Genomic DNA, 13,206 nt, shown 5'->3' with positions numbered 1-13,206 from the left:
TAGATAGGTGGATGGATAGGTAATTATCCATTAGACAAATACATCCATCCATCCATCCATCTACCTATCTAAAATCTAAGCAGCTTAGCATCTTCCTTGTGGTTTTCCCTTCCCCTTTCCTCTTGCCTTTCCAGCTTGTCTCTTCCTACTCATTTCCCAAAATATGAATTATAAATGCCTAGCTAATGCTGATTGGCAAATACCAATCTCTTCTCTCAGGGCGATGAAGGGAGAAACATGGAATCGGCCAAGACCAGATTCCTTTGGCAGCTGTGGGGAAGGAGACAGGGAGGAACTCACAGTAATAATTTTTGTTCCCATCATATATCAAATCAGCGGAGGGATCATGTGTCATTTTAAGTGTGGGTGCTTTAAAACTTTGCATCTGTGTCCAAGAAAGAAGTAGCTGAATTTGCACATGATAGTGAAAAGCAAGTTTGGGATATAAATACTCTGATGTGAAGTTATGGATGCATCCCAAAAGTCTGGTCAAACAGTGTCTAGCTTCCAGACTTCTGTAGTGGATCAAGCCAAACACCCAATGGGCTTTTCAACTTGAGAAACATCAGGCTTGTTTGTTTTTAATCATACAAGCACTCTTTGAATTGAAACACACACACATACACACACACAAACACTGAATCATGAAATAATATTAAAATTAATTGATGTCTTTTATCCTCTGCTTTCAGCACATTCAGCTCCAAAGCAGCTCAGACTCAAGCCCTTTAAACAAAACAATCTCCCACACACAAATAGCCTGCTAAGAGCATTTAACATCCCTCAAGGACTTTGGCTCTGCCCCTGGAACCCATCCTGACCACCGTCTGGTTCCTGTCCTACATCACTTCTCCTCCTTCCTCTCTGACTCTGGGAAAACTCTGATCCCAAACCCTGCCATGAACCTACTTCTGGGAATTGCCCACTGCCCCACAACCATAGCTTTGTGTCAGAGATTCTCCTGTTTTATGCCTGGCCCATTGGTACCAGGTGGGTTTATTTATTAGAGCTGTTTAAACAATAGAAAATTATTTTCTCACAGTTCTGAAGGCTAGAGCAAGTCCAAGATCAAGGTGTTGACATGTTTGGTTTCTACAGAAACATCTCCTTGGCTTGCAGATGAACATCTTCTCCATGTGTCCTCACCTGGTCTTTTCTGTGTGCACACATACCCCTGGTGTGTCTCCATGTGGCCAAATACCCTCGCCTTATAAGGACATCAGTAATTGGATTAGGGCCAACTCTAAAGGCCTCACTTTAACTTAACTACCTCTTTGAAGACCCTATCTCCAACTACAGACACATTCTTAGGGACTGGGGGTCAGGGCTTTAACATTGGCTGACTATCTCTCCATCCGGGAGCCCCTAAATCTGCTCCAAATTGAGAGTTAGAAACTCCCATGTGCCTAACATAGTTTCTACTTAAGACTAATTGAGAACTATGATAGCCCTGGCTGGTGTGGCTCAGTTTCTATTCTGAGTTTCATCCCATGCACTGAAAGGTAGCAGGTTCGATTCCCAGTCATGGCACATACCCAGGTTTCATGTTGAATCCCCAGTCAGGAAATGTATGAGATGCAGCTGATCAATGTTTTTCTCTCTCCCTTCCTTTCTCTAAAAGAAATCAATAAAAATAGACAAAACTGGTTTGGCTCAGTGGATAGAGCATCGGCCTGTGGACTGAATGATCCCAGATTCGATTCCAGTCAAGGGCATGTACCTTGATTGCGGGCACATCCTCAGTAGGAGGTGTGCAAGAGACAGCTGATCGATGATTCTCTCTCATTGTTGCTTCTAACTCTCTATTCCTCTCTCTTCCTCTCTGTAAAAAATGAATAAAAATATATATTTTTAAAAAATCAATAAAAATAAAAATGCATGTGCTCTTTAAGAAAAAAGAACTATAATTTGAGGGTTAAGGAAGAGACCAAGTCATTACTACTATTTGCAAAAGTGAATAAGCCAGCAGAGATGCTAATTATGATCCCAGCCACATAAAGATGTTAGCAGCTTCTCTTGAGATCTGGATCTCTACGATCTCTCCTGGCAACACTCTTCTCAGACACAGTCTGGGTGGCTGCGTATTCCTAGAAGTCATATATTTAAAGTAAAGCCACTTCGGCATCATAGCCTCAGCCTAATGATATTAATATCTTTTCTTGAGTGCTCGCTATGTTCCTGGCACTGAGCTGAGGACTTATATGTGTTATTTCAGTCAGTCTACATCCAAACCCTGAGTTTTCTATTATCCTCATTTGACATGTAAGAAAACTAAGGCAGGTGAAGTAAGTGGTCACATTGTCCTTCTGCCAGTTTCCATAAGTTACTCACCAGTTTTGGCCAAGTCATTTTTTTTTTTTTAATTGATGGCTTTCACTCAATTTACTCCAAAAAGTCTTCTTCAAAAAATAATTTGAAGTGGGGTTAGTTCACAACTTTTCTGAGCCTCCTCATGAGGGACATTGAGGGAATTAAAGCAGACTAGGATTATAGACTCAGATACTATCAAGGGCTGGACAGTTAACATTAGTTAGAGACATCAATCCACAAGTAAAACAATAGGGCTGTCTAAGCAGCAATCTCAGCTCTAAGCAGTAGTTGCTGGGTAGAGCTATTGGATACTGGGCCCAGTTTTGCAAAATCTTTTTATTCATTTTCAAGAGAAAGTAGATGCTTGGATATCCATAGAAATTCTTGTGAATCATAAAAATTGGCACCTACATCATTTGAAACACCAACAATGTCTTGCAGACTAAAAAAAACATGTCTGCAAGCTAGATGGGTCACCATTGATAACTTCTGATGATTACCTAAGAACCTTCCTGCACTTCCCAGAGAATTCTTTTTAAGATATTTTTTCTATACACTTCTACTTGATTCAGTTGGTTTTTCTGAATGGCTGGGTGAGCTCCCACAGGTCACCTGACACCACCACAGCACACACACTCCCCCATACCCCCCTCACACACCCCCCCCCCCCCCCCCCCACACACACACACACGGGAGGGAAGGAAGCTGTGCTGGCAGGACGCCCAGAACTCAGGGAGGAAATGTAACATCCTGACCACCTAGCGGGGGGAAGGCCCCATACAGTGAGGAATGGAGCCCCGCTAGAAATCAGATGGCCCAGACAGAACACCCCCTCCCTGGTGGCCAGCTCTCTGAGGGCTGAACCAGGTCCCTCCTTCTGGGTGTCACCAGCCCAAGGACAGTGCCTGGCACACAGCAGAAATGCAGGGAACGAGGTCGAGGTGGGGAGTGATGGGACCAGCTATGTTTCTGAAAAATATCGATGGTGATGCTATGGAAGCAGATTGGAGCTGGAGGACTTTGCCTCAGAGGGGCTGGACGAAGGGGTCTTGTGGGCAAGAGACCAGCTTCTTCATGTCTCCACGGGCCATGCTCTCTCCACCACGCCTTCAGTCCAATGGCACCCTTTTCACTCAAGAGAGGAAAGGTCACAGCATACCAGTGAGGGGGTTGACCCCCATCCCCCAAGATCCCAAGAACCTTAAATACGCCCCTGTCCCCGCCGGCTGTTTTAATTGCTGATGAAACAATGTACCGCCCCTGCTGGGGAACTGGATCCAAGATGGCAGCTTGGGTCTTTATTCAGTTTTGTAGCACATTGTTTACACAGTGTTCAGAAATATATATCAAACCTCTTTGCAGCCTAGGAAGGTCAGGCTGAACAATCAGGATGCTGTAGAGAATCTGACAGAACCCTCTATTGGACTTGGGGAGGAGCCCCACTGAATGGTATCCTCTTCAGATTAATCTGAGAGTAGGCCAGGTTCTCAAGCTGTTGGTTCTCAAACCTCTGCATCGGGAACCTGTATGCAAACAGCCCCTTGCATTTGCAGCAGGAGTGCGGTTGCCTAAAAAAGGCTTTAATTTCTGAGAACTCGTTCAGGCCAGCCCAAACAAACCATTTTTGAAACTTGGTTTGGGCCTCACGGGTGTCATCGCACTCATTTTAAACACCGCACCACAATCTCTCTGTCCTCTCGTTTTCACGCTGGCCCGGCTGCTTCCCCTGTGATGTGAAAGGATGCGTAAGACACATGCCTGAGGGTAGAGCTGGAAGTGCAGCACCCAGCTTCCGGACCTGCTCTCAGATGCTGGGACAGGGAAAGGTTCTTTTCTCTTCAAAGGGAGGTCCCACTCTGCAGAGTAGACAGTGAATGGTAGCTTAAAGAATTGTTGCAGCTTCATGTCCTGGTACATACATGTGTGCATGCACACAGGAGTTATGCATGTGTGCACAGGTGGGTCTGCATGCGTGCACACAGGCATGTACATAGATGTCTGTATGTGCATGTGCTTACATAGAATATATGCATGTGGAGAGCAGGTCCACATATGCACATATCTTCTCAAGGAGGGGTGTTCCTTCTCGCCCTTCTAATCCAGAGCATCTGGGTTAGCAGAGGTGATTACAGCAGCGGCAGTGTAAGCACTGGTACCGGAGAGCCTTCTCCAGATCCCAGATCTGCTATTGCTTATCAGGAATTCCTCGGCAAGCTGTTTACCTCTCTAAGCCTCATTTTGGCCATCTGGACCATGAGGATAAAAGTAGTGCTTACTTCATTTGCAATTTTTTACTATTAGTAAACATGTGTATGTTAAACATAGCACAACTGAGTGCTCATGAAATGACTGCTGCCGTTAGTAACATTCTCATCCTCATCGTCATCCCTCCTCAGCCCGGCTTACGGGGAGAGGGTGAGGTGGGAGCAGCCAACTGTTTTCCAGCCCAGTGCACAACACCCTTCCACATCTTCCCTGGGCACCGCCGCCCCTCGCATAGCCCGGCGTCTGTCCGGGTGTTTGTGGGGGGTCTATACTCAAGTGGCACTAGGTGCTTCATAGTTTTAGATTATTTTTATTTTTAAAGTGTGTCTGTATTGTTGAAAGTATTACAGATGTCACTGTTTCCCCCCGATTAGTCCCCCTATAACTCTCTCTCGCCCAACCTCCCCCACTTCCCTCTGATATTTGCCAATCTGTTTCATGCGTCTATGTCTCTGGAGCGATTTTGTTCATCAGTTTATTTTGCTCTTTGGATTCCACATATGAATGAGATGATGTGATATTTGTCTTTCTCTGACTGGCTTATTTTGCCTAGCACAATACTCCCCAGTCCCTCTATGCTGTCTCAAAGGGCAAGAGAGCCTTCTTTTTGGACAGCTGCATAGTATTCCATTGTGTAAATGTACACAGCTTTTTTATCCACTCACCTACTGGTGGACACTTAGGATGTTTCCAGATCTTAGCTATTGTAAATTGTGCTGCTATGAACATAGGGGTGCATATATCCTTTCTGATCGGTGCTTCGTAGGTGCTTCCTAGTTTTAATTCTCTTCCATCTTTCAAATTTCCTGCTGCTCCGCTCAGCCTCTGCAGAGCTAGGTCACTCCAGGATTCTAAGAGCCATGCCTTGGAGTTCTTCCTGCATGAAAGGAGACTTGCCCATCCTAGTTGCCACCGAGAGGCCCTGTTAATCCTTGGTAAATGTGTGCCCAACTGCACTGGATTGGGTCAGTGCCAGCCATATCACCATATTCCTCTCTCTCTCCCTCCCTCCCTCCCTCCCTCCCTCCCTCCCTCCCTCCCTCCCTCCCTTCCTCCCTCCTTCCCTTCATAAAACCTTTGATGACCTGTTCATTGTGGGCTCTGAAGCAGCTTGCATTGGAACCACAGGGGAGAAAATGTTCTTTCTGTGAAGAGAATCCTCAATCTTTCTGTTCTCCTATCTCTGAAAATAGGAGAAATGCTAGGCTTTTGAATGGTAGTGAGCTTACTGGTTAAGCAAATAGCCTCTGAGGCCAGAGTGCTTGGATTAAGTATTGTTCCATTACTGTACTTAGTGCTTCCATGTTAATTTTGTTAAGCCTCAGTTTTCTCCCCTGTAAAGTGTGGCTGATAGTGTGCCTGCCTCATGTGCCTGTATCGAATGAGGATTAAATGAGATGTATGCCTAAAGACATAGTCCTTGACCTGCGGTTTGTCCTTGGGACAGTTTAGCTGTCAGGACCGGTACTACTGTGGCCACGTCGGTGGGGAGAACAAAGGGGTTGAGAAGGCACTGGGCACGGTATTGAGGTGTTTCTTTGTGCATTTTGGGCAACCTGAACATCTAGCCCCTCACAGGTGCCCAAACAGGAGTCCCTTACTCGGGAATGTACGGGTGGGGGAGGGAAGACGACCTCTGGGTGAGTTTGAGGAAAATAAGGGGCGGCCCTTTCTCTTTCCCGATGAGCTCATCACAGGGAGGGGAGCCACGAGAGCGGGAAATGCCCGGCCAGCGCTGCTTCCAGAGGCCCGGGGCCTGGCCTCACATCTGTGCCGAGGAAGAGGAGGCTGGGGCTCAGGAACAGGGATGCACCACCTGCTGTGGGGCGGGCAGGGTGGGGTGACATCCTGCTCTCCTCCTTCAAACCCCAGGGCAGGGCTTCCCATCCCCAGGAAGCGGCCCCATCAGCTTATCCTGGGGTGGGGTTTCCCAGAGCCCAGTGTGTAGAGGCAGGTCATTGTTCTGCAGTTCCGCTGCGTTCTAATGACCACCCCGCTGAGAACGCCTCCAAGAACCGAGCGAGGTTTTTTGAAACCAGAGTCAAAGGCAATGAAAGGAAGAGAACTATGGGGCACGTCTCAGTGCCGAGGCCTTCTGGGAGGAGACTCAGACAAGGAAGGGAGCTAAGATGTGGTGGGAACCCCTAACCCCATTGTTTTCAATCATGATCAAGCAAAATGATTTTGCCATGGGTCTTTTACCTGTAACATGGATTTAATATCACGTGGGCCCCAGGAAGAACCCTGGTCTTGGGAACCTGGTAATGTAGAGAGTCCCAGCGTCCCAGCGACCCTCTATGATACGTGGGCACATTCTTTCCTATCCCAGGTTCTCAGTTCTCTCCCTGGAACACGAAGGGCTGGGCCCCAGACTTCTTGCAGCTCTATGGCCGTGTCTAGGTCAAGGGGCTGATGGGGGAAGAGGCAGAGGTGCGATGGGAAAGAGAATAGCCAAGATAGATAAGAAGGTTGGATGCATCTGAGAAGGTTTTACCAAAATCCCTGGAAACAAAAGATACGCTCACAGCTGAGGAAGGCGCTGCTCTGTCCTCTGTTCCTCCTTATGCCAGGCTACCTAGGTCATCGTCTGGGATGTTTTTCTCTCCAGGCTGTTTGTGGCTCAGCTCTTCTTAAGACAGCCCATTCCAGCCTGACCTTGGGAGGGGGTGAGGAACATGACCGGGAAAAGGTCAGGAAGAGCAGCTTTCTATCCTGATATGAAAGCAGCTTAGGCAGCAGCCTCAAGGCCCCTTCAGACTCTGGTTCCGTTAAGGAAATAGGTTATGCCCCTTGCTCTGTGCCCGGGGGTGACTGAGGGGCCAGGTGGGCCTGGGGGTCGGGCCCATCCATGGATAGCCCTGTCTTCAAAGTGCTCAGGGTCTTCTCACCCACACATTTTGTTTCTGGTGACCACACCTCCATGTGGTTACTCTTTCTGGGTTTGCTGGCAAGTGTCCGGGACCACCAGGACTGGCCTGGCTCTGGAGGACAAGACAGGTCACACAGTCTGGTTGTTTCTTCAGGGTCTAGAGTGAATCCATTTGGAGGTGCGACTCTTTCCATTGCCCTCCACACCCTTTCCTTAGTGTTCCTCTTTTATCCTTCTAGCACTCTCTGCCCCTTCCCCACACACCCCTCTGAAGCCCCTGTCCCTCCAACCTGGATGCCACCAAATCACATTTCTCCTTTAGCAGACACTTGGGTGATGCCAGATATCAAGCCCAGTCCTGCCCACTAGTGCTTACAGGTTCATTGATAAGGGTTCTTTGATGCAGCACTGGTGAGCAAACATCAGCAGGCAGACACACTTGGGGGCTCCCCTTGCTCAGGCCCTCATGAGCACCCCAATAAGCGAGGCTAATGGTCAGAGTTGTGCCTTCACAGCGGAGGGCGGAGCTGGACATGTTACTCTGTCATGGAGCTAAGGCATCCTCTTCAAGGATCTGCCACAGGAAGGTCAGGCTGAGTCCTGACATGACCTGAGTATTTAACTTAGATGAACTTGAGTATCTATTATAGTTCTAGCTAAACTGTTGACAGAAATAGAACAGAACATAGACATTTTGAAAGTATAAGCAATTCTGTTTGCCACTGTAATCTGCACATGTCGCCCGGGGTCAGACTACCGGTTGCTTCTGTGATGGCCGTCAACCTCTCCCCTCCTTTCTCGCCGGCCAAGATCCTGTTTAGTGCTTTTGTTCATGGTCCAGGTGGCCGTTCGCTCAGAGAAGGCTGAGACCCTCCCCTACCCAGGAGGTAAATCTTGATTAATTAGCTCCGAGTCAATCCTTTTCCCACGTTCAGTTTGGGGATAGATTTACGCTTTGTTTTTGACCTGTGAGTCTTTGGGGGTCTGCTCGAGGAGGTGGGGAGGGTACTTTTGTGAAAGGCTTATTGACTCCTCCTTTTTCCTGCCTCTGGATGTTTTCATCACACATGGGACTGCTGCGTCCATTTTGAGACCACGGAGGAAAGTAAAAAAATCTTGCAGAGATCGATCTGAGGCCACGAAGCCACGGAGACATTGAATTAACCACCTGTGGTGCCACACTACCTTGGAACTTCTTCTGAGCCAGTCAGTCCTTTCTTTAAGCCTCTGTGAAATAGACTTTCAATTACCTGTGGCCAAAAGTATCCTAAATTATACGCCCCAGAGTGAAGATGACAAGGAAGGTGTTAATCTGTGGATTGCACACTCCATCACAGCTCCTTCTATGTCTCAGAGTCCAGGTATCTCCAAACCCTGAAAAATTCTAGAGTTTCAATATCCATATTTATTGTACAACACGTTCCTTAGTACAAACCAACAGCATCATCTGATACTTTGCAGAAGAAATGATCTGTTCGGAGGCCAAAACAGAAAGTGATGGTTGGGGCTTTCTAAAGTATGGGGCCATATTGTTCAGCATGGGAAACTGAAGGAACTTTCGATGGCACGTGTGACTATGCAGGCGTATGTCCTTGTCTTTGAGATGTGAACCTTCATGAGATGCTCTGAGCACAATGGCAACAGAGACTGGCCCCAAAGAAGTAGAAAGTATGGCTCATTATAAATCGGTTGACAAGACAAGGTTTAAAGTGGCAGAGTTGAATGAGAGGCTAGAATGGATTTCTGTAAAGAACTCTCTGCAATGGGAACTGGTTGATGGGAAAGGCAAGTCTGGGAGGGCTCCTTCTCCTAAGGCTGGGCTTGGTTATGCTGCTATAATAAACAGCCCCAACTCCTGTGGCTTGAAATAGTACAGGTTTTGTTCTCACTCATCCTACATGGCCACTGTGGGTTGGCTGTGTCTCTGCTGTGCATTACCCCCATGCTGGCACTCAGGCTGATAGAATCACCACTATCTGGAACATTACTATGCACGGTGGTAAAGGGGAAGGGTGCTGGAAGGTCCTGCATCAGCAATTAAATGCTGTGACTCTCACATAAATGTTTCTCTCTATGTGTCTCTCTCCTTCCCTTCTACTCTCTCTAAAGAAAAAAAAAAATGAAATAAAATAAAAATAAATAGAAACAAAATATTCTCGGGTGAGAATTAACAACAAAAAAGAGTTGGAGATGAGGATTGGTAAGATATGTACACATATAATACCTTAATAAAAATAAATAAATAAATAAATAAAAATTTAAAAAAAGACTTGGAGAGAAAGCATATATAGATTTTACAAGCGAGTGTGAAAGCTCAGTTATTTCCAGCAGGTGTGTGGCATGTGGGACAATGAATAACCTGGAATTGTTTCTTCGGGTGCTGAATTAGATTCAGATGTGCAGGTTTCCGTGTTCTGGGATCCATTGTGAGCCCTAAGTAACATGTCAGCATGAGACCTGGATTCTAAAGGAGTGCATTCCAACCTCTTCTTTAGGCTAAGAATAGACTGGTCTGTAAGATACAGGGTGTAAGCAATGGACTCCAGAGCTGGAGGTTAAGTAAAAACAAAGGAGGTGCTGATGGCCCACACTTCTGAAAGGAAGCTTCCCCAGAAACTGCCAGGCAGGTAAAGTGTAGGTACCATCCCCAGGCAGGTAAAGTGTAGGGTACCACCCCCAGGCAGGTAAGGTGTGGGGTACCACCCCCAGGCAGGTAAGGTGTGGGGTACCACCCCCAGGCAGGTAAGGTGTGGGATACCACTGCCAGGCAGGTAAGCTGTGGGGTACCACTGCCAGGCAGGTAAGCTGTGGGGTACCACTGCCAGGCAGGTAAGGTGCTAGTGATGAGCGTCGGTATCTTTTACAAATCACATGGGATTAGAATCTGCAAATGACAAGTGTGTCTCTCCATGCCCTGCTTGCACTTGGCTCCAATGCCACTGTCTATTGTTTTCCAGGAGCCGGGTGGGAGAACGTGCTGCTGAAGGGCGACGAGGCAGCCTCCGAAGCCACAGAAGCATCCAGCGCAGACATGACAATCAAGGTAAGGCATCCTTCTCTGGTGTGACTCTTACAGTGCGTTTCTAGAGGAAAGCGAGCCAGTGGCAGACCTCTAGGGGGTAAAATGAGCTCGGGTCTCTACCCTTCCGCCACCTCTCTGTGCACTGAAGTTTCAGCAAGTGAGATTTCCTGATATATTTGGGGTGTGGATTAGGGAGTTGCCTGAAAGCTAGAATCCAAGATGTGATTTCCGATGAGCCCATGGTAGGATCTCTGTATGTAGATTGTCTGCAAGTGGTGACCCCACCGGCACAGGGAAACGAATCCGAAAATTCTGAGCAGAGAAGCCAGGCCCCGCCGAGCATTGTGAAGAAAGGTCAGGGAGTTATCAAGTCGCTTTGATCCTGACTCAAGATTTCCACTGATGTCAGCGGGAAGGCAGCACATGGCCCAGGCCAGCTGGAACCCTGATGGCCAAAGGTTGACAAAATGAGTCATCTGGAATCCAACCTAATTATCACCGTTCAAATTAAGTGCATGCATTTGTAATCATTGCCTAGATTAAGGGCTTCATAGCAAAATTGATCAGACTCAACCACTTCCTCTCTATTACTTGATTGGACCCAGAGGAACAGTCCTCCTCTCTTGGAATTCTGGTCCTGTTTCAGTTAACAAAAGCTGGGGTGGGAGAGCTCTCTAACACTTTTGCTTGAATGATTAGAATTCAAGTATATGTCACTTATGAATTTTTCTTCATAAAACAAAAAGCAATGTCCCTTTTTTATATTGAGATATAACTAGAAATATTTCATCCCTGGTTTTGCTGGTAGAGGTTGGACCAAAGAATATACAGGATGAATTTATTCACACTTTCCTTTGTAATGCGGAAGCTGAACTTATGTTATCTATGTTAAAAGTGTGAGAGCATGCAAACAAAAATACCACAGTGGAATTAAATGAAAGACGGGGCCTGATTGGTCAAAAAAGTCAACTACTAATCTAAGTATCCAACACTAAAAGTTCCTTTGTTTGTAATCCTGTTTAGCAGACTTTGCAAGACAATAATATCCATTGCATTGATGTGTTGGTGTTTCCTTGGCTTTTGTTGCAAAGATAGAGAAATTTCAGAAGTCTGTGGATAGGAGGGATGGGTGTTGATAGTAAAACTTGATGGATTTAACTGTACTATTTTAGAATATCATCCTTTTCAGAATTAGTTTCTTAGTGGTCATTTTAAGAATTCTTTTCTGTCATCATTTTAAGAATTAGTTTCATTTTAAAAATTATTTTTAGTTTCTGATCTTAAATGTAGTGAAGGTAGTTAAAGGGCCAGAAGGACTGGGGTTTGTTTTATAAATGCAAATGGCATCATCAAATAGAAGCAAGTTTTACCCGAGTTCCATTTTATAAGGTTGCTACTTAGTCCGTCTACTGATCCTTAGTACCAGGATCTTGGCTGAAGTTTTATTTGGGTCTACCCAATTTAGCTGTCATTCTCATTTCCTTTGCTTTTCTTTTTTTTTAAATTTAATTTTATTGTTGACGATATTACAGATGTTCCCCAATTTTCTCTCTCTTTACCCCCTCCTCTCAGCCTCTGCCCCATCCCAGGCTTTCACCACACTATAGTCTGTGTCCATTGGTTCTGCATATACTAATATGTGGAATTTTCTTTAATAAGAACAGAGGAATTTTAGCTCACAGAAACCTAACCAAACCCACTGTGAAGAATGAATACCGTACATTTTAACAAGTTTGGCAAAATAGAAATATATTTAAATACCCTAATAAATTTGTACAAATATGATTAATTCCTCTATCCATGCCAGTCTCTTCTTGCTGAAGGATGTGTGAAACCTCTAGGTGGCTATACCTTAGGGAGACACTTCTGTTTAGTTCTTCTCCATTAGGCTTCCCAATTAATCTGCAGTCATCATTTTTTTCCCCATGGTTGTCATGCTGTTCCCCACCCCACACTGCTTTCGGTATCCACCCTGTTCTTCTGTCCATCTTACAGATCTATTTTCTCTGTTTCTAAAAGTGTCTGATGTTCATTAATTAACTATAGGCTTCTCATTATGTATTTATGTATCTGCAGCTATTCCTATTCCTAATATAATAGCTACTTCAGATATGCTTACAATATCAGCCATTCATTCCTGATGTATTCCTTTGCTCTGGAAAAACAAAACGTTATGTTCAAACGTGAATTACAATGAAGCCTGATTCATTGACACTTCCCAGAGGGAATGGCAGCAGAAATCACTGACGTAGTTCTGTTTCCTCCATCTTTCTCCTCTTGTGCTTAAAAATTTCCCTTCTGAAAAAGGTGCAAAAGTTTTTGCAATGCTGTAATTGTCTGAATGTTTGTTTGTTTTTTACTTTTACATGTAGCCTTTTAACATCATATCTTATTTTGAAATGACAGAGTCATGCTTCTAAAAATATACATGACTCAGATGAGTGGATTGGTCCATAAACACACGTGTGTCATTCTGAGGAACCTTGAGTAAGAGCATTCACATTAAAAACGCCCTCTGAATGTACTGATGTAATGAAGTCGGAGCATCAGATGGGCCTGAGTAATAGTTTTAAATCACTCAGAATAACAGGTGGAATTGTGAACCTTCCTCCCCAAAAATGATATGTCCAAGTCCTAAACTCTGGTACCGTGAATGTGGCCTTATTGGGAAAAAGGTCTTTGCAGATGGAATCAAGTTAAGGTTCTCAAGTTAGGACCAGGTAGGACCTAAGTCCATTGA

At 45.5% G+C, this 13,206-nt stretch overlaps 1 protein-coding gene across 8 annotated transcripts in view; it reads left to right on the top strand.

Annotated features, from left to right (window-relative positions):
- Positions 1–13,206, top strand: part of PALM2AKAP2 (PALM2 and AKAP2 fusion) — a 259,879-nt gene that overhangs the window by 137,583 nt on the left and 109,090 nt on the right. For all 8 annotated transcript variants that reach the window (XM_036433054.2, XM_036433053.2, XM_036433052.2 and 5 more), the window contains one exon: positions 10,402–10,487. In XM_036433054.2, coding sequence (XP_036288947.1) covers positions 10,402–10,487 — 86 coding nt within the window. The remainder of the gene's footprint in view (positions 1–10,401; positions 10,488–13,206) is intronic.

Source organism: Pipistrellus kuhlii, unplaced genomic scaffold (assembly GCF_014108245.1).
Source record: "Pipistrellus kuhlii isolate mPipKuh1 unplaced genomic scaffold, mPipKuh1.p scaffold_m20_p_12, whole genome shotgun sequence".
Lineage (NCBI taxonomy): Eukaryota > Metazoa > Chordata > Mammalia > Chiroptera > Vespertilionidae > Pipistrellus > Pipistrellus kuhlii.
Note: the sequence above shows the minus strand (reverse complement) of the source record. Positions and strands in the feature narration are given on the sequence as shown.